This window comes from Sturnus vulgaris, unplaced genomic scaffold (assembly GCF_052056855.1).
Source record: "Sturnus vulgaris isolate bStuVul1 unplaced genomic scaffold, bStuVul1.hap1 Scaffold_87, whole genome shotgun sequence".
Classification (NCBI taxonomy): Eukaryota; Metazoa; Chordata; class Aves; order Passeriformes; family Sturnidae; genus Sturnus; species Sturnus vulgaris.
In genome coordinates, this window is record NW_028276756.1 from 627,146 (window position 1) to 653,018 (window position 25,873).

Here is a 25,873-nt window from a genome sequence, read left to right on the forward strand (position 1 = left end):
TCTTTGTCCTGGTGGATTTTTCATTTTATTTGACACTCCATGGCAATTTCTGTGATGGCTTCTGTCAGCTGCTTCTATTTTAGCAGCACCAGCAACAGGGCTGTGTTTGAGTGCTGCAAATGTGGCCTGTGTGGCTTTCATTCTCCTTGACTTTGTGCTCATGGACTTGTGAGCAATACAAGATGTGCTACTCATGATGGCTGCAACGAACAGCCCGAGTTCCCCATCACAAAAGCACTCTGGATAGCACTGATCGAAAAAGGCAATTGCAGTATTAAGGATAAAATTCAAGTGGCAAACAGAAGAGGGGCAAGAGCAGCCATGAGCTACAATTCCCAAGGCAAAGGCAACAACAGCCTCCTGCTGTCAGCTCAGGGTGTGTAAAACAGGTCTGAAAGCAGCGCTGGAACCCGATCATTTCTTTCTCTGCAGGCTGGGTCAGGGCAGCACAGGCGGGCCCTGAGGAATCAGGGCTGTGTGTGGGTGATTGTTGCTGTACTCCAGAATTGCCCTGGACAAAGGCCTTGGGAGCCGAGGCAGGAGCAGGTGGGAAGGGGCCGGCGCTGCTGCTGCTCCTGCCCGGGAGCCCCGGCTGGGCCGGGCCGGCGCCCACTGCGCTGCGGCTGCTGCTGCTGCCAGAGCCGGGCGGGACTCGGGGACAGGGAATGGACACGGGGGGACAGCAAAGGCCTTGGGGGCTGCAGGGATGTTGGTGCTGGGGCAGCGCCAGCACAGAGCTTCAGCCTGCAATGAACCCCGAGGGAAATGCTGGGGAAAGGATCCATTTCAGCCTTTCTTTACTCATCGCTCAGAAGGGTCCAAAATAAAAGGGGAACAAGCAGGGCCCGACCCCTTCTCCTTTGGGAGGAGCCATGAGGGGCTGTGAGTGGCCATGAAGGGTTGTGAGGGGTCCTGAGGGGCTGTGAAGAGCTGTGAGGGGCAGTGAGGGGTCATGAGGGTCTCTGAGGAGCCATGAGGGGCTATGAAGGGTTGTGGGGGACTGTGAGGGGCTGTGGGAGGCCAGGCACCTCATGGAACAAAGGGTCCATTGTGACACGGTAGAACCGAGGAGATCGTTGGTGGTTGTACAAAAGCTCGTGGAACCAAAAGCCCATTGTGACATTGTGGGGCCTCAGGGAGCCATGGAGACCATTATGACACTTCAGGACCCATTGGAACCAAGGGGCCATTGTGACAATGCAGGGCCTGGTATAACACAGGGGTCATTTTAGCACGGCAGGGCCTCATGGAATCAAGGGGATCGTAGTGACACTGTGGGGCTCCATGAGACCACGGGGACATTCTGACTCTGTGGAACCAAGGATAGCATTGTTACACATTGTGACACCAAAGGGCCATTGTGGAACTGCAGGGCCTCATGGAACCAATGAGACCATTGTGACATCACAGGGCCTCACGGAACCAAGGAGCCATTGTGACACTGTGTGGCACCATGGAACCAAAGAGCCATAGTGACAGTGTGTGGCCTCATGGAATTCTGGAGACCATTCTGACACTCTGGGGCCCATGGAGCCAAGACGCCATTGTGACACCGCAGGGCCTCATGGAACCAAGGCAACCATTGTGACACTGCAGGGTCTCATGGACACAAGGGCCCAGTGTGACACTCTGGGTCTCCATGGAAGCAAGAGGACAGTGACACAGCCAGGCCTTGTGGAAACAAAGGGTCATTCTGGCATTGTGCAGTCCCATGGAACCAAGGAAACCATTTTGACACTGCAAGGCCTCATGGAAGCAAGGGGTCATTGTGCCACTGTGGAGCCAAAGAGACCATTGTGATATTACTGGGCCTCATGGAAACAAAGATCTGTTGTGATACTATGGGGCCACATGGAACCAAGGGAGAATCATGATGCTGCAGGGCCCCAAAAATCCAAGAACATGGAACAGGTCTGGTTGACTTGGCCTCCTAAGGGCCACCTGAGTGGTCCAGCTGACACTGGAATGTTGAGGATCGCTTCTCATCTGCCCCTAAAACCTTGGCATTCAATGCTTTCCTTCCTGTAGGAAAGAGATGTCCTTTAAATCCAGGGGTTCATGGCCAAAATTGGGATTCCTACTCCAAATTTGATTATGTCCTTGGATTGTTCCCGTATGAAGCCTGCCAGGATAGAAAGCTCTGTCTGGCCTTGGTCTCTTGGGGGCCACCTTGCATCTGCCTTTAAAACACTGGAAGGCTGTGCTTCTCTTCCCATGGAAAAAAGCATCTTTCACTTCCAGGGTTCCATGGCTAAAATTGGGAATCTGCCTCCAAAATTCCTTATAACCAAGGATAACTCCCAGACAAAAGCTGTCAGATTCCCTTGGCTTTCTGAGGGCCAGCTCTCATCTGCCACTGAAACACTGGGGGTCTGCCCTTTCCTTCCCATGGAGAAGAACTGTCATTACAATCCAGGGACTCACAGCTGAAATGGAATTCCACATGCAAAACTCCACAAATATCCAATAGTTACTTTCAGACAAAAGATGCAAGGATAGACAGGTCTGGCTTGCCTTGGCCTCTGGTGAGTGCTTCTGATCTGCCTTCACAACCCTGGGGTTCTGTAGTTTCCTTCCTAGAGAAAAGAATTGTCCTTCTTGTCCAGGCACCCATGGCCTCAAGCACATGAGCACTGTACAGGGACACAGAAGTTCTCTGCTTAATGGAGTGGAGTCTGAGGACAGCACAGGAGAGCCCTGGGAGTGTTTCAAGGACGGATTCAGGGATGGTGGATCCCTTTGAAATAATAGAGAATTCCATGAAAAAGAAAGAATTAATGCCAGGAGCAGCTGGGGGGGTCCAGACTGGACCCAAGGAGAAAGGAATTTCTCTCGCAGGGCAGGGCTGTGGTGCAGCACATCCCCCAGAAGGAGTCTGGAGCAGCCCAAGGCTCTGTGTGTGCAGGCAGAGGCAGGCAGGAGGCAGAGCTGTCAGCAAAGGAAGGGGCCAGCGAGGTGGGGCAGCCGGGGGATGACGACAGCCTGCAGGGACAGAGGCGCAGGGCATGGACACCGTAGGACAGCCTGGGCTGCAGAGGGCACAGGGATGGGCAGCAGCTGAAAGGCCCTGACACAGCCAACTCCTGCAGCACTTGGGCCATGCAGGCTGGCCCTGGGCCTGAGGCCAGCAGGGGACAAGTGAGCCTTGCTGTGCTGGGGCCTCATTGCCTCCTTGTCCCTGCTCAGCAGCCTGGCAGGGGCCGCCCCATGGTGCTGCCCTTGGCATTGCACATGCCCAGAGCCCAGTGGGCCGGGAAGAGCCCTGAGCAATGAGGGAGGGACAGGATCTGCCTTGCCAGGGGCTGGGGCTCAGCCCTTGGCCCTTTGCATTCCTGAAACACATCCAGGTTTGCTCAGCATCACAGACACCTTTCCCTTGTTTGTCCCCACATGTCATCAGTGCCTCCAGTGTTCTGCTCTAACTGGAACCTGGGTGTTGGAATTCAAAATGCAAGGAATTCTCAGAACATTGAGACTGAGAGCCAAAGATTAGAATTAAACATAATTAAATAGAGATAGGTTCAACTTTATATATTAAGATATAGAAAAAGTAAAGTTAGTTACAAAGGTAACAAGAAGTTTTAGAGTGTAGCAATATAAGTTTGTGTCATGATATAATTGGTTGAGAAAGTTCACACTGCAGTATGAGTCAATAAGAAGAAACATCTTACTATTGAATTAGAAACAAAAATAACGCTGTTGACAGTGTTTTATAGGTTAATAAATCCTTAAAAGACCTTGTAACCATAAGTCTTTTGACTTCTAAGCCATGCTGTGAACATCTGTAGGACAAACTTACCCTTTCTGCCTGTATAGAAAAAAAATAAACTACAATTTCTAAAGCAGTTCAGAAGTCCTGTCTATCTGCTTCATTCAGAAAAATATAAAATCTTCTAAAAAAAAAAAAAAAGTAGCATAAAAACAATAAGCCTACACTTTAAAGATAGAATAAATATAAACACACATGTTAAAAATATAATGTATAAAAAATAAATCCGCACCTGGAGACAGCTTCTCAGGAATGTCCCTCACTGGGATCCATTAGAACTTCATCAAACTTTGGACTTTGGACTGACTTTGAATTCTTCAGATATTTCTTTTCCTTATTTACCCTATTTTTTTCTGACGCCATTGTCATCAATTTTCTGGTCTAATACAACCCTTGGGAAATCTTCTCCTTCATGTTTATCAATGAGACTCACTAAAAGTAGCAGAAACTTTGGAGTTTGAATCTGACTTGGAATTCTTGAGAGGTTTCTTCAACTCCCTCTCAGGGACTGATGTTCAGGGACTCAGCCCCAACCCCGAGAGGGTCATTAAAGTCCTTGTGCTGTGTCTGGGCCGGGCTCCTGGCAAAGGCAGCACTGCAGAGAGAGCCAATATTTCCAAAATAATATTTGGAGCTCCTTGGCATCACCAAATGCACCACGGGGCTTATTGGGATCAAGCAAGTCCTGACAAACCATGGCTCTGACTTGATTTCCCTCTGGTCTGGTGCAGTTCATCATGATGATTTTGAACTCCAGTTATGGAGAAATACTTCAAAGATCTTCTAAGAAATGCTCTTTCCTGTTTTAAAGGGTGTACTTTATCACTGTTCTCTTTAGAACAGAGGTGATTGCAGCATTCTGTGATTGATGTTGATGCAGGGTCTCTCCTCAGGAGGTCTGGCCTGCTCACAGAAGCTGTGCCTTGAGGTCTGAGCCAGTGTGGACAACCTTGCTCCACATTGCCCAACCCCATCCTGTCTGTCCTCACTCACCTGGGACCTGCTTTGCTTGGAGAACTGACTGCACTCAGGCAAACACTGGTTTTCCTGGTTTTTTTTTGAAGCAATCTAAAACTCCTGAATTTCCTCACTGAAAACAGACACACTCCTCAGGTGTGTGCCAAGCCCAAAGTGCCACGGAGCAGGTTCCCCTTTCCCCAGCTCAGAACCCTGCAAGGAAGGTTTGAAGCCTTTGGTCTCCTTGGTTCCACAGGGCCTTGCTGAGTCACCCTGCACTCTTGGTTCCATGAGGTTCAGTTCTGTCACAATGGAGATTTGGGTCCATAGGGCCCCACAGTGTCACAATGCTCTTTCTGGTTCCATGAGGCCTTGATCTGTCACAATGGACTTTTGGCTCCTCGAGGTTCCATACTCTCAGCAATGGTCTCTGTAGTTCCAGAGTGTCACAATGGACTCTTGGTTCCATGTGGCCCCACAGTGTCACCGTGGTCTCCTTGGTCCCACAAGGCCGTGCAGTGTCACAATGGCTCACAGGTTCCATGAGGCCCCACAATGTCACAGTGGCCCCTTGGTCCCATGAGTTTCCCCATTGTCACAATGGTTCCTTGGCTCCACGTGGCCCAGGTGTCTCACAATGGACTCTTGGTTCCGTGGGGCCCCGCAGTGTCACAGGGGTTTCCTTGGTTCTGTAGGGTCACACTGGACACTGCAGCGCCCCCTGCTGGCCGGGAGGACCTGGCACTGTGCGAGCACCTCCTGGTGGATGACCCCTGCAACTGTGAGAGGCTTGTACTGGTTTGTACTGGTTTGTGCTGGGATGGGGTCCAGGAAGTGCTGGGACGGGGCTGAGGTCATTGGGTTGTACTGGGTTATACTGAGAGAGGGTGTGTGAGTGTCTGGGTAGACCTAGCACCGTGTGTACTGGTTGTACTGATTTATACTGGTTTGTACTGGGATTGGCTGCTGGGGGGTTACTGATTTGTACTGGGTTATTCTGGGATGTGGTACAAGGGGTGACTGGTTTATGTTGGGTTATACTTGGTTATACTGGGTCATACTGGGTTACACTGGTTTATATTGGGATGGGGTGCTGGGGGTCACTGGGTTATACTGGGTTATACTGGTTTATATTGGGATGTGGTCCTGGGGGTGACAGGGTTGTAGTGGTTTATACTGAGTTATAGAGGGATATTCTGGATTCTACTGGGTCAGACTGGGGTGTACTGGGTTATACTGGGAGGGAGCTTGGGGATGCTTGGCACTCTAGTGGGAGCAACTTCTGGGGATGCTGGCCTTACTGGTTTATACTGGGAGCTGCTGCCATGGGCTCAGGGGCTCAGGGGTGACTCCCAGTGCTTACTGGTTTATACTGGTGCCTTCCCACACCTGGGAACACTGGTAGGCACTTGCAGCTGGGCAGGACATCAAGGCCCAGCTGGCCTTCACCAGGGCCTTGCTGATCCTCAGCTTCTCCAACTTCTCAGCCTGGCACAACTGCCTGGGGCTGCTGATGCCCACCAGGAACTACGGCAAGGGCACTGCCCCCTGGAAGGCTGAAGGAAGGTGAGGGATTCCCCAAAAAATCTCCAACAACTTTGCAGGATCCCCAAAATTTTACAGCTCCTCCCTCACCTCAAGTGGGACCTGGTTTGTTTCTCACCTTGATTGGGTAGACCTGGTATTCCTAAATCCCCAATGACTTCAAAGGGTAGACCTGAACCCCTGTATACCTGGGTGCCCCCACTGAGATATTGGGGTTTCCCCTGCTGCCGCCCTGATATTTTGGGGTGCCTCCTTTGCCCCCCCCAGAGCTGGAGCTGCTGCAGAATACCATCTTCACCAACCCCATGCACCAAAACGCCTGGGTGTATCTGATCTACATCCTCTCCCGAGGTAACTCAGGGCTCCCTCCCACCCCTGATGTCCTCACCTGGAGTTTTGGGGTACCCCTGAATGTTGGGGTGCCCCCCAACAGCCCCACAACTGCCAAGGGTCATCTGTGTCCACGTCGACTGGGAGGACAGTGGCCATCATCTTCTCCTGGCCTGTCAGGGTGAGTCAGGGCACTTGGGTGCCCCAAAAATTACCTCGATATCCCTGAAAATTATCAGGGTACACCTGGATACTGCCCAAAATCACCTGGATCCCCCTCAACAATCGCCAGACTACACCTGGTTATCCCCAAAAAGTCACCTGGATACCCCTTGAAATCACCAGGATATTCCCGGTTACCCCTTGGATTCCTGGATCACCAAAAACTCCTGGGGTCCTGTCCTGGTTTTGGGCAAATTTGGGGGAAAACCTCCAGAAGGAGCCCCCAGACAGCAAACCCCACGACTCCTCCCCCCCCCCCCCCACCCCACCGGGTTCGGGAAGAATTTCCTCGGAGAAGAGTGGGAGAAAAAACCTGTTTATTTAACAAGCAAGACACTCCCCAGCACAGGGAAAAAAGACAACACCAGCTGACAAAAAAACCTCTTTCACCGTTGTGAAGGGATGACAAACTCAGTCTCTCTGGCGAGTGGTCGCTCAGTTATCAGTCTCTGGCGCTGGGAATGGCTGCTGCAGGTGACAGAGTGTAGCCTCCCGGTGTTTCTTGGGGTTCCCAGGTCCCCGTCCGTTCAGATGGTATCCAGGAGAGGGAGGGGACGGGGTGGAAGAGAAAACAGTCCAGGGAAAAGGTTGGACTGCCTAGCTGAACTAACTAATAAGGAAAAAGCAAGGGCAAAGCGAAGGAAAGAAAAAGAGGCAGAAGCGAGCAAGCAGGCAAGCAAGCAGGCAAGCAAACCGAGCTAAAACCTCTCCTAAACATAGACCATGGGGGAGGTGAGCCGGCTGATAACAAGACAAAACAAAGCTTCACTCTCAGAGTCAGTCCTGGAAGCACAGGACATAATACCAAACATAATCAGGACACACGATTGGAGATAGAAACACCATAACATCACCCTAGGACATTCCACCCCTTATCTCCATATCGTGAACATACTAAACAGCATGTAAAAACTTCAGCAAGTAGAAATTTCCATCTTTCACTTACTCGGACACATTTTCTTCCATCTCACTTGCTCAAACCTTCGACACTTACACATTTCCTTCTATCTCACTTGCTCAGACCTTTGACACTTACATATTTCCTTCTGTCTCATGCTGCCTCACCCCACAATCAGATCTCCCTGAGGCACACATCGTGTTGTTCCATCTCTCTGCATTACCCACCATGTACAACCTGGTCCTTGAGCAAAGACAATCCCACGAATGGGTTTGTCTGTACTCGGGGCAGAATTGATCCAAACTGCCTTCCCTAACAAACCTCTGATATGTGCCACTGGGACTTTGTCTCCATCTACTATATTCAGGGACTCAGACTGGGCAGGGCCTGCTCGGTTGGTGGAACCCCGGGTGTTAACTAACCAAGTGGCCTTTGCTAAATGCTGCTCCCAGTTTTTGAAAGATCCCCCACCCAATGCTCTCAAGGTGGTTTTTAACAGTCCATTGTACCTTTCCACTTTCCCTGCAGCTGGTGCATGGTAGGGGATATGGTACACCCACTCAATGCCATGTTCCCTAGCCCAAGTGTTGATAAGGCTATTCTTGAAATGAGTCCCATTGTCTGACTCAATCCTCTCAGGGGTGCCATGCTTCCAAAGGACCTGCTTTTCAAGGCCCAAGATGGCGTTACGGGCTGTAGCATGAGACACAGGGTAGGTCTCCAACCATCCAGTGGTGGCTTCCACCATGGTCAGTACATAGCGCTTGCCCTGGCGGGTTTGAGGCAGTGTGATGTAATCAATCTGCCAGGCCTCCCCATACTTGTACTTGGACCACCGCCCCCCATACCAGAGGGGCTTCACCCGCTTGGCTTGCTTGATGGCAGCGCACGTCTCACAGTCATGGATAACTTGAGAAATACTGTCCATGGTTAGATCCACCCCTCGGTCTCGTGCCCACTTATAGGTGGCATCTCTGCCCTGGTGGCCTGAGGCATCATGGGCCCATCATGCTAGGAACAACTCTCCCTTGTGTTCCCAATCAAGGTCTATCTTTGACACCCCTATCTTTGCAGCCTGATCTACCTGCTGATTGTTTTTCTGCTCTTCATTAGCCCTACTTCTGGGAACATGGGCATCTACATGGCAAACCTTCACAGATAATTTCTCTAACCGGGTAGCGATATCTTTCCACTCTTCGGCAGCCCAAACTGGTTTTCCTCTACGCTGCCAGTTAGCCTCTTTCCATCTCTCCAACCATCCCCACAGAGCATTGGCTACCATCCATGAATCGGTATAAAGGTAAAGCTTTGGCCACTTCTCTCTTTCTGCAATGTCTAAGGCCAGTTGAACCGCTTTGAGTTCAGCAAGTTGACTGGATCCACCCTCTCCTTCAGTGGCCTCTGCTACCCGTCGTGTGGGGCTCCATACAGCTGCTTTCCACCTCTGATTCATCCCCACAATGCGACAGGAACCGTCGGTGAATAGAGCATAGCGTGTTTCCTCTGCTGGCAGTTGGTTATATGGTGGAGCTTCTTCAGCCCGTGTCACTGGTTCTTGTTCCTCATCTGTGACACCAAAACTTTCACCTTCAGGCCAATTTGTAATTACTTCCAAAATCCCAGGGCGATTCAGTTTTCCAATCCGGGTGCGCTGTGTAATGAGGGCAATCCACTTGCTCCATGTAGCACTGGTGGCATGGTGGGTGGAGGGAACCTTTCCTCTGAACATCCACCCCAGCACCGGTAGTCGGGGTGCCAGAAGGAGTTGTGCTTCTGTGCCAACCACCTCTGAGGCTGCTTGGACCCCTTCGTAGGCGGCCAAGATCTCCTTCTCTGTTGGGGTGTAGTTAGCTTCAGACCCTCTGTAGCTCCGACTCCAAAATCCTAATGGTCGGCCTCGAGTCTCACCAGGCACCTTCTGCCACAGGCTCCAGGACAGACCATGGTTCCCGGCTGCAGAGTAGAGCACGTTCTTCACATCTGGTCCCGTCCTGACTGGGCCAAGGGCTACTGCATGAGCAATCTCCTGCTTGATCTGGGCAAAGGCTTGCTGCTGCTCAGGGCCCCAATGGAAATCGTTCTTCTTGCGGGTAACCAGGTAAAGAGGGCTCACGATCTGACTGTACTCAGGAATGTGCATCCTCCAAAAACCTATGGCGCCTAAGAAAGCTTGTGTCTCCTTCTTGTTGGTTGGTGGGGACATAGCTGTGATTTTGTTGATGACATCAGTAGGAATCTGACTCAGGAATGTGCATCCTCCAAAAACCTATGGCGCCTAAGAAAGCTTGTGTCTCCTTCTTGTTGGTTGGTGGGGACATAGCTGTGATTTTGTTGATGACATCAGTAGGAATCTGACGCCATCCATCTTGCCACTTCACTCCCAGGAACTGGATCTCTCGAGCAGGGCTGCAGAGAACTAAAGATCCATTGTGACATTGGGGGCCTCATGTCATCAGTGGTCCACTGTGACACTGTGGAGCCAAAGGAGACCATTGTGACACTGCAGTGCTTCATGGAAGCTTGGGGACATTGTGACATTGTGGAACCCCATTGACCAAAGGGCTCATTGTGACACTGCAGGGCTGCATGGATCCAAAGCTCCAGGGTCACAGAGGGGCCTCCTGTAATCAATGCTCCATTGGGACACTGTGGAGCCAAAGGAGCATTTGCATTGTGACACCACAAAGCAAAGCCTCATGGTCCAAAAGTTCATTGTGACTTTGTGGGCCTCATGGAACAGAGAAGTTGCATGACATTGTGTGGCCTGTGGAACCACAGAGACCATTGTGACACTGCTGGACCCCATGGAATCCTTGGGACCATTGTGACACTGCAGGGCCTTATGAAACCAAGAGGCCATTGTGAGACTGCAGGTCTTGTTATCAAGGAGCCATTGTGACACTGCAGGGCCCCATAAAACCAAGGGAACACAGAATAGGTCTGGCTGGTTTGGCCTCTCGAGGGCCGCCTGACTGGTCCAGCTGACCTTGGCATGTTGAGGGTCTCTTCTCATCTGCTACTGAAATAGTGGGGCTTCCTGCTTTCCTTCCTATGGAAAAGAACTGCCTTTCTCCTCCAGGCACCCATGGCCAGAATTGGGATTTCACTGCCAAATTTCCTTATATCCAGGGATTGTTCCCATAAGAATATTGCCAGGACAAATCTGTCTGGCAGTGGTTTCACCAGGGTCACCTCTTATCTGTCCCCAAACCCTGGGGAAGGCTCTGTGCTTCCCTTCCTATGGGAATGAACTTTACTGCTTCACCAGGCACCCATGGCTGAGATTGGGATTCCACCTCCAAAATTCCCTATATCCATAGACTATTCCCAGATAAAATCTACCATTACTGATAATCCCGGCAGGCTGTCACCTGCCTTCCAAACACTGAGCCTCTGTGCTTTCCTTCTTATGAAAAAGAACTGTCCTTCTTGGACAGCAGCCCATGGCCAGAATTGGGATTCCACCTCCAACACTGCATGTTGTGAGAGACTAGAGGAGATTTTTGGCTCAAAATATTCCATGTGTTGGGGAGGAAGGGGCAGGTGCAGCTTTGCTCTGCCCTGTAACCCCAGCACTGCACTGCCCTGTAATCCCAATCCCCCCCAAGCCTCTATCCCAGCCCAGCAGTGTCTGCCAGTCCCTGGCACACCAAAGGCAATGCTCCACACCCACCCCTGGAGCCCCAGCCCAGCTCCTGAGTGACCAAATGACTGAAAATCCCCCCTGGGGGAAGGGCCCAGGAAGACCAAGGATGTATTTAAGGCTGACCACAAGGCAAGGACACAGCTTGACCCTACCTCCTCTTGGAATTTCTGTCTGAACACTACTGGAATCCAGGAGTTGGTAGCTGTGTGTGCTTCTCTGTAGTTTTTTTGTCTTTGTCTCTGTGTCTTCTATTTCTTCTGTTTCTGTCGTCTTGCAAAGTTTGAATAACTTAAAATTTAACTCTTCTTTATTGAGTTTTTCAGTTCAGGAATTCAGTAAAAAAATTCGTAACTATATGTTCAAAACACCCAAACAAGAAAAGCCCCTGGGAATACTTAAGTTTTCAATTCTTTTGTGGTTAATTAGGTAGATTTCCGAAGTGTATTCAAAACAAATATACTATATTGAAAAGAATATAGTTGAGAGAACTGTTTTGTCTTGCTGTCTTTTCCTGTTTATAGATGGATATCGGCAATGTCCAATTGATATGGACCCCCAGCATCCTCTAATGAAGTCTGGATAAATATGAAAATCAAGACCCTTCATAGCTGACAGTAAATCAGACTTTGACCCCACCCCCTCCCAAGCATTTCCTTAATCCAATCCATGTGACTCTAATGGATCAGGAATGGTGTGGCTAGCAGGAGCAGGGCAGTGATTCTTCCCATGCTCAGCACTGGTTGGGCAGCACCTCGAGTGCTATGTCCAGTTCTGGGCTCCTCAATTTAGGAAGGACATGGAGGGGCTGGAGAGTGTCCAGAGCAGGTCAACAAGGCTGGTGAAGGTTCTGGAACACAAGTCCTGTGAGGAAGGGCTGAGGGATCTGGGGATGTTTATCCTGGAAAAGAGGAGGCTCAGGGGAGACCTCATCACTACAACTCCCTGACAGGAGGGGGCATCCAGGCTGGGATCAGGCTCTTCTCCCAGGGAACAGCAACAGGACAAGAGGATACAAACTTAAAGTTGCGCCAAGGGATGTTTAGGCTGGACATTAGGAAATATTCTTCATAAAAAGGGTGATTGGGCATTAGAATGGGCTGCTCAGGGATGCAAGTGTGCCACTGTCCCTGGAAGTGTTTCAGGAAGACTGGATGTGGCACTGAATGCCATGGTCTGAGTGAAAAGGTGGTGTTGGGTCACAGGTTGCACTTGATGCTCTCAAAGGTCTTTTCCAGCCTGGGTGATTCTGTGATGATTGTGACACTGCAGGGCCCTGGGGCAGCATGAGGCCATTGTGACACTGCAGGGCCTCATTGAACTGGAGAGGACCAGAGTGACACTGTGTACGACATGGCCCCACAGAGCCAAGGGGCCACTGTGATACTGTGGGGCTACATGGAAGCAAGGAGTCCATTGTGACAGTCTGGGTCCTGGTGGAACCACAGAGGCCACTGTGACACTGCAGGGCCTTGTGGAACCAAGGGGCCATTGTGCCACTGCAGAACCAAGGAGAGCCTTGTGAGAGCCTGGGGACCAATGGAATCAAGGGGCTATTGTTCCATTGCAAGGACTCTGGGAACTAAGGGAACAATTGTGACACTGGGGTGCCCCATGGAACCAAGAGTCCTTGGTGAGACTGCAGGATCTTGTGTAACCAGGGCTCTATTGTGACACTGCAGCACCAAGGAATTCATGGTGGCACTCACAGAGGTCATGGAACCAAGGCTCCATTTTGAGACTGCGGAGCCCAAGGATCCAAGCAACTTTGTTACAGCAAGGGGTCCCATGTGACCAAAGGGACTTTGTGACACTGGAAGGCCTCATGAAATCATGGAAACCATTGTGACACTCTAGGGCCTCATGGAACTGTGAAGATTCTAAGCTGTGTGTGAGTGTGGATCTGCTGGAGGGTAGGAGAGCTCTGCAGAGGGACCTGGACAGGCTGGATCCATGGCCCAAATCGAACAAGATGAGAGAGGTTTAACAAGACCAAGTGCCAGGTCCTGCACTTTGGCCACAAAATCCCCTGCAGTGCTACAGGCTGGGGACAAAATGGCTGGACAGCAGCCAGGCAGAAAAGGGCCTAGGGGCACTGATGGACAGCAGGCTGGATATGAGCCAGCAGTGTGCCCAGGTGGCCAAGAAGGCCAATGGCACCTGGCCTGGATTAGGAATGGTGTGGCCAGCAGGAGCAGGGCAGTGATTCTTCTCCTGCACTCGGCACTCATTGGGCAGCACCTCGAGTGCTGTGTCCAGTTCTAGGCCTCCCAAATTAGGAAGGACATGAAGGGTCTGGAGTGTGTCCAGAGAAGGGCAACAAGGCTGGTGAGGGTTCTGGCACACAAGTCCTGTGAGGAAGGGCTGAGAGAGCTGGGATTATTTATCCTGGAGAAGAGGAGGCTCAGGGAGACAAGGTGGTGTCAGGGAACAGGATGGATTTGATGATCGCCAAGGTTTTTCTAGCATTGCTGATTCTGTGATTCCCTGAAACCAGCCCTGGAACATTTGCAGGATAAGCCCTGGGCCTCCTCTTCACAAGGTCCAGCAGCCCAGGTCCCTCAGCTTCTCCTCACAGCACCAAAGCCCATCCTGTCAGTCCTGCAGAGCCTCTCCAGCCCCTCCTCATTGCCCACAACAGGGAGCCCCACACCCAGACACAGCAGCCCAGATGTGCCCCCCTGGCCTGTGGTGCCTCTGGCAAGGGAACAGCACGAGGCACTGCAGGACCCTGCAGACAATTCCTGAAGCACTTGGAGGATGATCCTGCACCCCAAGGGATGATCCCATGGTGCCAGCTCAGGAACTGAAATGGGGAGCGGGGTCAGAAAGGAAAGGGCAAATAGGGATGGGCTGTTTGCAGGGGAGGGGATAGGGATGGGCAAGAGAAAGAAAACTGGATCAGGAAAGAGGAAAGAAGGGTAAGGTGAAGCAAAGGAAATGCTCTAGGCAGTTTGGGGGTGCCTGCCAGGCAGCCCTGGCTCTGAACAACTTCAGGAGTGGGACAGGAAACTCACAGCTGATGGGAACAAACTTTCTGGCTGACTTCAGAGGCCATGACAAAGCTGAGTGGTTTCCCTGCTGTCCCCCTGCCCTTGCTGGCCCCAGGGGCTGATGGCATTTGTGCTCACTCAGCTCCATGTCCCCACAGCAGCACCATGGGGGTGCTGAACCTGCTGTGTGCAATGCAAACAGGGGCTCCTGAGCCAGTGCTGCCGTGTGTGTGCCTGCAAGGATGCGGCTCCTGTGTGAGCTGGGGGAGAGGCCAGGGCTGCAGAGGGGGGATGTTGTTGGCAGGTGCATGAGGGCGCTCTGGGATGCTGCCCTGGGGTGTCCAGCGCAGTGGGGATGGATCAGCCCCTGCTCTGCTGCTCCTTGCCAGGGTGTCTCCCTTGCAGGGAGCTTGCAGAGCACCAGCCATGCTGTTTGCCCCCAGCCTGCCCACAGCCAGCCTGGAGCTGCTCCCAGGGCTTTTCTGTGCTCAGCATTGGGCTGGCCAAGTGTTGTGGAGAGAGCCTGGCCAAGGAGCCTGGAGACCCCAGGCCCTGGCCTGAGGAGTCAGTGCTGCCCCAGCAGTGCCCATGGCCTGTCCCTGCTGCAGCCCCGGCACTGCCACCCCCAGGGCTGTGCCCGGCCCCGAGAGCACTCAGGCCCTGCAGCAACACGAGGGCCAGGAGGGCAGCGGGGCAGTGGCACGGGAGCAGCACTGGCAACACCAAGTGCTGCTGCTGCTGGGCACAGCTGCTGTGCCAGCACTGATCTGCCCCAGCTCTGCACACAGACATTGGTGCTGCCCCTCCAGAGCAGGGAATAAAACGGACACACCTGGAGAAAACTCTGCTGGGAGAGAGATCCTTTAGTTCATTTAAATCCACTAAGAGCACAGCACCTTATTTATGGTCTGTGGCCACAGAGAAAGTGGGTCGAAAGACAATGAGAAATGGCATGAACAATGCAATTTTTTAATGGATTATAGTAAAAAAGTGAAATAAAAACAACAACCTCCAAAATAAAACCAACAAGAATTATCAAAGGTGACTTTTTTACAAATGATTTGCAGAAATTGACCATCAGTTTACAGTTTCTTGAATCCTCCAGTCATCAATGTCCACACTGCAGCCTTGAGCTCCTGGTTCCTCAGGCTGTAGATGAGAGGGTTCAGAGCTGGAGGAACCACTGAGTACAGAAATGACACTGCCAGATCCAGGGATGGGGAGGAGATGGAGGGGGGCTTCAGGTAGTCAAAAAAGCCAGTCGTAACAAACAGGGCTACCACGGCCAGATGAGGGAGGCAGGTGGAAAAGGCTTTGTACTGCCCCTGCTCAGAGGGGATCCTCAGCACAGCCCTGAAAATCTGCACATAGGAGAAAACAATGAACACAAAACAACCAAAAGCTAAACAGACATTAACAGCAAGGATCCCAACTTCCCTGAAGTTGGAGTGTGAGCAGGAGAGCTTGAGGATCTGAGGAATTTCACAGAAGAATCCCCCCAGGGCATTGCCATGGCACAGGGGCAGGGAAAATGTATTGGCTGTGTGCAGCAGAGCAGTGAGAAAGCCACTGGCCCAGGCAGCTGCTGCCATGTGGGCACAAGCTCTGCTGCCCAGGAGGGTCCCGTAGTGCAGGGGTTTGCAGATGGACACGTAGCGGTCGTAGCACATGATGGTCAGGAGATAATATTCTGCACTAATGAAGAACAGAAGGAAAAATACCTGTGCTGCACATCCTTCATGGGAGATGTTTCTGGTGTCCCAGAGGGAATTGTGCATGGCTTTGGGGACAGTGGTGCAGATGGAGCCCAGGTCAGAGAGGGCCAGGTTGAGCAGGAAGAAGAACATGGGGGTGTGCAGGTGGTGGCCGCAGGCTACGGCGCTGATGATGAGGCCGTTGGCCAGGAGGGCAGCCAGGGAGATGGCCAGGAAGAGGCAGAAGTGCAGGAGCTGCAGCTGCCGCGTGTCTGCCAATGGCAGCAGGAGGAAGTGGCTGATGGAGCTGCTGTTGGACATTTTTTCATTCTGGCCATCGAGTCCTGTTGAAGGGAGGACACAGTGACAATCCAGGGGAGATTTTGCTGAGCCATGTCCAAGTCCCTCCTCCCAGCCTTGCTGCTGCTCTGTGCCACCCCATCTTCCTTTTTTCAAACCCCTTCCTTCAGCCCCGTGCCTGGAGCTCTGCTGGGATCTGGCTCTGTTGCTGTGATCAGCAGGGGTTCTGCCAACGGACACTCTGGTGTCTGCTCTGCTCTGCAGCAATGGAGTCATGGGAGCAGTGACAGGGACCAGTCCTGGGGCTGGACTTCATCAGCCCAAACTGTTCCTGAGGCAGAGGAGCTTAGCAGCATCACCTGTCCCAGGGGTAAGGAGCAGTGATGGCCAAAGGCAGTTTGAGAGGGATTCCTGCTGTGCCCAGGGAGACCAGAGAGAATTGTGCAATGCAAGAACATTGGCTCTAACTCAGTGAAGGGTGAGGGGAGCTGCTCTGTCACTCCATCTGTCCCCAGCTGCCCTTTCTGAGATCGAGGACAGTCACTGTGTGTCCCTGAAAATCAGCCTGACACAGCAGAGCAACCTGGCTCAGCCCTTCTCAGAGTCTGAGCCCCACTCCTGGCCAAGGACATTCCTGTCCCCCAGTGTCCCCTGGAGGCAGCTCCCAGCTTGAATGGCATCCCTGCTGCCCGATGCCCCAAACAGAACACAAACTAACAGAGTGTCAGTTTATGCGGTGCTTTATTCAGGGCCCGGGGAACCTGCGGACTAGCGTCCAAAGTCAGGGTCCCACAGTTCCCTTTTTCGTCAAGTTTTTTATACCTTTTTACAAAGTAGTCCACGTGCAGAGGTACACATTCTTCAAGACAATACAGATACATAAATCTTGTAGATATCATTCCTAAAAGTTATAAATTTTGCATGCTTGTCTATTCAAAACTATAGGCTACCCCCCTTTAATTCCCCCTTGCATGTTTTCCCATCACCAGAACCCTTTATTTATTATTATACTTTAGCCTTATCCTGAAAGTTTCTAGATGTTCTTATATGCTCCACTAAATTCTTTAATTATCTTTAATTATTGTTTCCACAGTCCCCAGCTCATTCCCAGGGCTGGTTCCCAGGGCCTGTTCGAGAACTGCAGTTTTCTAAGCCTTAGCATGACTACTACTATATCTACATTAGTCCTTTTTCTCATTATTTCGGTATCAACTCCCCCCTTTTGAGCATTCTTCAGATTTTCTGCAAGGATGCTCAATTCTTCAAGTTATGGTTTCTAAGTAGGATGGTGAGTCTTCTTTTCGAGTTGGCAGAATTACTTCTTTCCGGGTCAGTGCTCTCATAACACGTCGAGTATGAGTTCCTTCTCTGGCAATCATTCCTAAAAGACATCTGTACATAATCATGCATACTACAATAATCAATACAATCATTATTACATATTGTACAATTGATGATATCCAACCAGAGACTTGGATTCCTAGGGAGCTAAACAGTGCTCCTACCCAGTTATGTTCAGCTTCCTCCTGGACTTCATGCACTTTTGTTTCAATTTGTTCTAATTGACTTATGTCTTTTTCTACTTCTTCTGTGACATTTGGGATATGTACGCAGCAATGGTCAACCTTTCCTTGGAGGTACCCACAGACTCCATGTTCTTTTAATAAAAGCAAATCTAATGCCATTCTATTTTGAATTGTCATTCTTGTTGTTGCCTGCAACTGTAAGTTTAGATCCCTAAATCCTTTCTTTGTAACTGCGGCTAGCCTCTCAGTTTGTCGTACTAATTTGTACAGCATCTCCCGGTTTCTATATGTAGAAATTGGTGCAAACAAGGACTCCATTACCCATCCAAATTTAACTCCTGATGAGGGTTCATGCCATTCATCTTCATTTCCCAATCCTAGTTCTTCTGCCACTTCATTTGTTTCTCTCTTTGTTCGTGACTGCATCTCTTTCTGTGTTAATTTAGACTGTTTCCAAAAAGGGCAAAGTGTAGGGGCTCCTAAAGTAATCTGTGTGACCGGGCCATTAATAGGCATATGAGTAGTCCACTGTCCGTGCCCCATTACCCACATTGAATGCCCTGGACTCCTGATGGTAGTCGTCTGACAGTCTTTCCATGCCCCTTTTATCTCACCTGTTATTGTATGATTATACCTTTGACATTCACAGCCCCATTTTAATAGTATCCGTACTGGCACTAAACCAATTTGGGATTCAGGGGTATCACAGGTGATGATTTTGCTACAATTCCAGCTAGGTGTGAGGGTCACTCGATCCCGTCTTACTGTTTCAGTTCCTAACACTCCTAGATGTCCTTGCTCTCTCTGGCCTGACCATTCGACACACCAATGTACTGGTCCTATGTAACTGTAAGGTTCTAACAAACTAGGACCCCAAATCGTTTTCCAATGTTCCCATTCTTCCTTCCCTTCTTGACATACTATCTCATAAGAAAATTCTGTGACTGGTTTTTGTCTTTTTTGTCTTATGTCATAAGTACACCATCCTACATTCCTGAACCGTCCAATTCTTGTAAAAACTGGATTTAGTAATTTTAGGCACTCACTCTTTTGTCCCGGTGTTGACCATTTCCCTCGAACTGTATAGGTTTCCTCTATCATCTTAGTATGATTCCGTACTTCTTTATTACATCTTTTTGTCCCATTTATAGTTACTGGAGGCATTTCCCCAACGGGAATGATGCCCCATGGTATTGGATCTCCCGCAGCTTTAGGTAAAGGTAAACATGCAGTGATGGACGTAGTATTTTGTACTTGTCCAAAATCCCTAACTAATCCCACTATTAAATTTTCTTGTCCCAATTCTTGTTGTGTTTTTCCAGCTTCTGTCACCTGCCATGTTCTCCCATTCTCTTTTAGAATACCTACATTTATGTTCCCATAATCAAAACTTTCTCTAATCCGCACAATGCATGAGAATTGTCCTACCTGATCAGCTTGCATATGAGATATTGTCAATGTGGTGTTACCTCTTTGCTGTTCCATATCCCAAAGTGTCACAATTCCTTCTGTAAATACCTCGTCTGTGGTGATTTGTCTCCAGGCTGCATGTACTTCTTTTAATCCAGTTCTCTGGTTGTCAGAAAACAAACAGGTTAAATTTACTCCCGCACCCTCAGGCACCATTACATCTGGCTCCGGAACTGTAATTTTAACAAACGCTTCTCCCACCTGCATTATACAGACTAATGTTAAAAGAACTAAGGCCTTGCCCTGAACACCAGCTTTGTTGCTGACAGAGGCTGTACTTCCCATCTTGACGGGACCTTCTTGATTCGAGTGTAGTGAATCCAGTTTTCGATCCCTTGGACTTTCACTGCCGTGTAGGTAGTCATGATCACCTGGTGAGGACCGTCCCATACTCCTTTCAAGGGTTCCGTATTCCAGTTTTTCACATATACTTGATCTCCTGGCTGTATGTCATGGACAGGATTCTCCAAGGGCAGAGGCCGGTTCCACTGCAATGCTCCTCGCAGCGCTGTAAGGACTTTATTTAAAGACAAAATGTAACTCAACAATACTTGATCTCCTATTAAGTGAGGGTCCCCTTTGTAGGTTGTAGCATGATATGGTTTGCCATACAAAATTTCGTATGGACTTACTCCTATCCTTTCTCTGGGTTTAATCCTGATTCTTAGCAAGACTAGAGGTAGTGCCTGAGGCCACTGTATCTTCGCTTCCTGACAAATTTTCTTAATCTGCCCTTTTAATGTCTGATTCATCCGTTCCACTTGGCCACTAGATTGTGGTCTCCAGGGCGTATGGAGATTCCAAACTATCCCTAACACTCTGGCTACCTCTTGGACTACTCTAGCTACAAAGTGAGGTCCTCTATCTGAGGACATTCCTAATGGGATTCCAAATCTAGGGATGATTTCCCGTAGTAAAGTTTTAATTACTTCCTTTGCTTGGTTAGTCCTGCATGGGAAGGCTTCTGGCCACCCTGAAAAGGTACACACATACACCAGTAAATAACGGTACCCTTGTGCTTTTGGTAGCTCTGAGAAATCTATTTGCCAATAGTCTCCTGGTTGCGGCCCCACTTGTAACTTTCCTAGTTGTATCTGCCTTCGTGTCACTGGGTTATTTTTAATACAGACTGGACACATGGCGTTAATCCGCTTTGCCATTGTTAACATCCGATTGGAAATTATCTCACGTTTTAAAAACTGTACCAATGCGTCTGCTCCCCAATGGCACTTGTTATGTTCGATTTCTAAAATTGTTTTCATTACTTTTGTTGGCAATACAACCTGACCTTCAGCTGTGACATACCATCCTTTTTCATTCTTCTGGGCCTGAACAAATTGAGCAAGCTTCTCATCTTCATGTGTATACCATGGTTTCTGCTCAAGAAAAGAAGTGGCAGGGTTAATTCGCACTGGCAATAAAGCTAATTGTGTCCATACCTCTCGAGCAACCTGTTTGGCAACTCTGTCAGCCAGCTGGTTTCCTTGGAACGCTTTTCCCTCTTCCTTTTGATGTCCTTTTACATGCATCACTGCTACTGCCTGAGGTTTATGCACTGCTTCCAATAGTGCTAATATTTGTTCTTTGTGCTTAATTTCTGATCCTTGAGAATTCAACAGTCCTCTTTCTTTCCACAGTGCTCCATGTACATGTATTACTCCAAAGGCATATTTTGAATCGGTCCAAATGTTTACTCTTTTCCCCTGACTCAATTCTAAGGCTCTTACCAGAGCTTGTATCTCGGCTTTCTGGGCTGAAGTTCCCGGGGTTAAAGCTCGAGCTTCTATTATTTGTGTCAAAGTCACTACTGCGTATCCCGCATACCTGATTCCGTTTTCCACAAAGCTGGATCCATCTGTAAACAGTTCCCATTCCGGATTTTCCAAAGGCTCATCTTTCAGGTCCTTCCGGCTGGCATATACCTGTTCAATGATTTCTACGCAATCATGTGTCAATTCGCCTCCTTCTTCCTGGCTGCTGCTCCTAAGAAATTCTGCTGGATTAAGATGATTGGTTATTTTTAATTCAATGTCATCCTGTTCTCGGAGGAGTGCCTGATATTGTAACATGCGACTCGACGAGAGCCAATGCCCCCCTTTTTGTTCCAAAACTGCAATGACCATATGGGGAACAAATACTTCCATCCTTTTTCCCAAAGTCAATTTTCTGGCTTCTCGAATTAGGAGCACTGTTGCTGCCACAGCCCTAAGACAACTGGGCCATCCGGCACTTACAGAGTCTAGCTGCTTTGAGAAGTACCCCACCGGGCGTTTCCATGAGCCCAATTTTTGGGTGAGAACCCCTATTGCCAGTCTCTGTCTTTCATTTACGTATAGTTGAAAAGGTTTTGTGAGATCTGGCAATCCTAGTGCTGGGGCTTCCTTTAAAGCTTGTTTCAGACTCTGAAATGCCTTTTCTTGCGTTTGTCCCCACTGAAACACAGGGCTTTTGGCTGCTTCATACAAGGGTTTTGCTTTCAGTCCAAATTCCAGAATCCACAAGCGGCACCACCCTATCATGCCCAAAAAGGATCTTAACTCTTGTGGATTTCGTGGTGTGGGTATGGTGCAAATTGCTTGTACTCGATTGATTCCTAACTTTCGCACCCCTTGTGAGATTTCGCAGCCTAAGTAAATCACTTGGGTTCTTACCAGCTGAGCTTTTTCTCTCGATACTCGGTATCCAGCTTGTCCCAGCATATTAAGTAATTCAATGGTGAGTCTAAGGCAAACATCCTTTTCTGTGGAGGCTATAAAGATATCATCAACATATTGTAGGAGAACATATAAAAAAGGTGATTCTTTTACCTGAGTCATCTTCCATTCTTCTAACTCTCGAGCCAATTGATTTCCAAAAATAGTTGGTGAGTTTTTGAATCCTTGTGGTAGACGCGTCCAGGTGAGCTGCTTCTTGCGTCCCGTGTCTGGGTTCTCCCACTCAAAAGCAAAGTATTTCCTACTTTCAAGTGCCAAGGGGATACAGAAAAATGCATCTTTCAAATCAATCACTGTGAACCACTTAAACTTTTCCGACACAGCTGTCAACAATGTATACGGATTAGCTACTACTGGGTGTATATCTTTAGTGATATTATTAATTGCTCTTAAATCTTGAACTAATCTATACTTACCATTTGGCTTTCTAACTGGGAATATCGGAGTATTGAATTCTGACTCACATTCCTGTAAAATTCCTAAGCTAAGAAATTGTTCAATCATAGGTGCTATTCCTATTCATGCTTCCAATTTCAAAGGATATTGTTTTACCCTTACTGGGGAGGCTCCTTCTTTTAGTTCTATTACAACCGGTTGTGCCGCTTTTGATTTTCCAGGTACTCCTGTTTCCCATACCCATGGTACTACAGCTTGCTCTATTTCTTGTGGTATTTCTACTGCTTCTACTTCTTTCACTACAAACAGCTTAGCAATATTCTCCTCGGGAAATTCCAATCTTACTCTACCTTTTTCAAATATTATCTTTGCTTCTAACATTGACAATAAATCCCTCCCAAATAGTGATTCTGGGCTATTTGGCATATATAAAAATCGATGGTCAAATTCCTTCCCCCCAAATTTTATATCTAATGGCCGCAAAAATGTTCGTTCCTCAACTTGTCCCGTAACTCCCACTACTTGAATAGTAGAATCACTCAAAGGTCCTATCTTAGTGTTGACAGCTGAGAATGATGCCCCAGTATCTACTCTAAATTCTAACGGTTCCCCATCTACTTCCATTATTACCTTTAAATCCTAGTCTAGTCAGCTCTGATTCTGGTAATTCCCCATCATAAAGGCCTGGGCGGCACCTTGTGGATTTCCCGGGAAAGCACCTGTATTATTCATCAGTCCCTGATTTCCATCCCCACTGGCTATAATTCCTCCCCCAAAACCCATTCCTTGGTTGAGAGGACACTCATTTTTCCAATGTCCTCTATTTTTACATAGAGCACATTGATCTATCCCCAGCTGCATTCTTCCTCTTCCCATATTCAATTGTCCCATGAGTCCTCCCACCCCCATTGGCATTTCCCCCTTTGCTATTCCTCTACCCCTTCCTCGTCCACGTCCACAACTCCCTCCTCTCATATTATTTCCAGCCACTTGCTGTAACACCGCTAACATAGTAGCCTGTTGTTTCCTGGCCGTTTCTTTTTCCCTGTTATTATATACCTTCCACGCAACTTCCAATAGTTTATCTAAATTCCGAGTATCTTCTCCCTCCAATTTTTGTAATTTCTTTCTAATATCTTCCTGGGACTGCCCCATAAAAATTAATGCTAGCTGTAATTTTCCCGATTCTCCCTCAACTTCTAAATTAGTGTATCTACGAGCTGTCTCCTTAAGCCGCTCTAAAAAGGTTGATGGAGACTCATTCTTTTCCTGTCTGACCGAATATAACTTAGACCAATTCAAAGTTTTTGGTATTCCATTCCGTATTCCTTCTGTTAACAAATCCTGATAAGCTTTAAGTCTCCGAGACCCGCCCGTCAAGTTGGGATCCCACTCCGGGTCTTCCCTAGGCACTAAGTCATTTACTGTACCATCCGCAAGCCGCAACCTAATCATTTCCCGTGCTTTCTCTGTCATGGCTTTAAACACCATTTCCTTTTCAGTAGAATCCATTATTGTGTCTAACAGAACTTGTAAATCATTCCAATCTGGGTTCTGAGTCTTAATTACCATTTTTACCACCCGCGCAGTTCGTTCAGGATCCTCCCGATACGCCCCCGCTGATTGTTTCCAAATTAGCAAATCATTCGGAGAAAAGGGAACTTTCACTATGACCCGTTCCCCCTGCGGCCCGACTGCTTCACGAAGCAGAACCATTAAATGAGCATTCCTTCTCTTTCTGCCACCCCTTACATCCTTCACAAAGGTTTAATGTTTTCAAAACCATGATCCCACACTCCTTTTGCCACTCTGGTTTATCTTTCAAATAATAAAAGAGGTCTAGGTACGGTATTTCATCCCATTTTTCATTACTTTGCAGGAAATGCATCAAAGGTGTAATAATGTCAGGATTCAGTGTACCGTTCCTAGGCCATTGCATACCATCGGGTTCATATAAAGGCCATACATGATTACAGAAATCAATCAATTTCCTTTTACTTAATTCTTGACCAAAGTTCCCCGCATTCCAGTGTTGTAATAAACAGCCCAATGGTGAATCGTCTGGGATTTCCATCCCGGAACTTGCTAGAGTCTTAAACGTTTTTAAAGGCATCATTACACTTTTTTTCTTTTTTTTTTTTCTTTTTTTTTCTTTTTCCTTTTTTTTTTTTTTTTTTTTTTTTTTTTTTTTTTTTTTACACAATTCACACCACACACAACACTCACACCCTTTCCAATACACACCACACACAACACTCACACCCTTTACACTTACAGCCTTTCCACAAATCTTGCCTTTCTCGTCTCTGCGAGTGGCAAGTGCTGAACCTGCGCAGTCACTGCTGCGTCTGACGGTCAGCGCCTAGGCTTTTTCCACAACCTTAAAGACGTCTGTGACCCCCGTGCGGAAACGCCGTTCCGACTTAATCGGCAGGCCCCCCTTTCCCTCGATAAAAGGAATAAAGCACCTTCGGGCTTACCTCCTGGTCGTCCGTCAGGCGCGGGGTCGGGCACGGGTTGATGTCCTCCCCAGAAATCACCTGGTGCCGGCGTGGAGTGGATCAGCTCGCGAACCGCCCCTGCCGCCTCCGGAGTCCCATCTGGGTCGCCAGAAAACTGCTGCCCGATGCCCCAAACAGAACACAAACTAACAGAGTGTCAGTTTATGCGGTGCTTTATTCAGGGCCCGGGGAACCTGTGGACTAGCGTCCAAAGTCAGGGTCCCACAGTTCCCTTTTTCGTCAAGTTTTTTATACCTTTTTACAAAGTAGTCCACGTGCAGAGGTACGCATTCTTCAAGACAATACAGATACATAAATCTTGTAGATATCATTCCTAAAAGTTATAAATTTTGCATGCTTGTCTATTCAAAACTATAGGCTACCCCCCTTTAATTCCCCCTTGCATGTTTTCCCATCACCAGAACCCTTTATTTATTATTATACTTTAGCCTTATCCTGAAAGTTTCTAGATGTTCTTATATGCTCCACTAAATTCTTTAATTATCTTTAATTATTGTTTCCACAGTCCCCAGCTCATTCCCAGGGCTGGTTCCCAGGGCCTGTCCGAGAACTGCAGTTTTCTAAGCCTTAGCATGACTACTACTATATCTACATTAGTCCTTTTTCTCATTATTTCGGTATCAGTTCCATGTGGCCCCATAGTATCACAACAGATCTTTGTTTCTATGAGGCCCAGTAATATCACAATGGTCTCTTTGGCTCCACAGTGGCACAATGGTCCCTTGCTTCCATGAGGCCTTGCAGTGTCAAAATGGTTTCCTTGGTTCCATGGGACTGCACAATGCCAGAATGACCCCTTGGTTCCACAAGGCCTGGCTGTGTCACTGTCCTCTTGCTTCCATGGAGACCCAGAGTGTCACACTGGGCCCTTGTGTCCATGAGACCCTGCAGTGT

General features: G+C 48.7%; 1 protein-coding gene across 1 annotated transcript; it reads right to left on the reverse strand.

The window, feature by feature from the left end:
* Positions 1–15,303: 15,303 nt before the first annotated feature.
* LOC148217268 (olfactory receptor 14I1-like) lies at positions 15,304–16,372 on the reverse strand. The gene is made up of 2 exons (XM_088158737.1): positions 16,079–16,372; positions 15,304–15,718 (listed from the first exon to the last, which is right to left on the reverse strand). Exons 1-2 carry the CDS (start codon positions 16,370–16,372, stop codon positions 15,440–15,442), a joined length of 573 nt encoding a protein of 190 aa, XP_088014863.1. The 3' UTR covers positions 15,304–15,439.
* Between the last annotated feature and the right edge of the window lie 9,501 nt (positions 16,373–25,873).

Excerpts from the sequence above, each read along its gene's own strand:
- LOC148217268 (XM_088158737.1), bottom strand. The coding sequence starts at position 16,372 with ATGTCCAACAGCAGCTCCATCAGCCACTTCCTCCTGCTGCCATTGGCA. Across the intron at positions 15,719-16,078 it reads ATGAAGGATGTGCAGCACAG|ATTTTCAGGGCTGTGCTGAG; the intron begins GTATTTTTCCTT and ends TCCTATGTGCAG.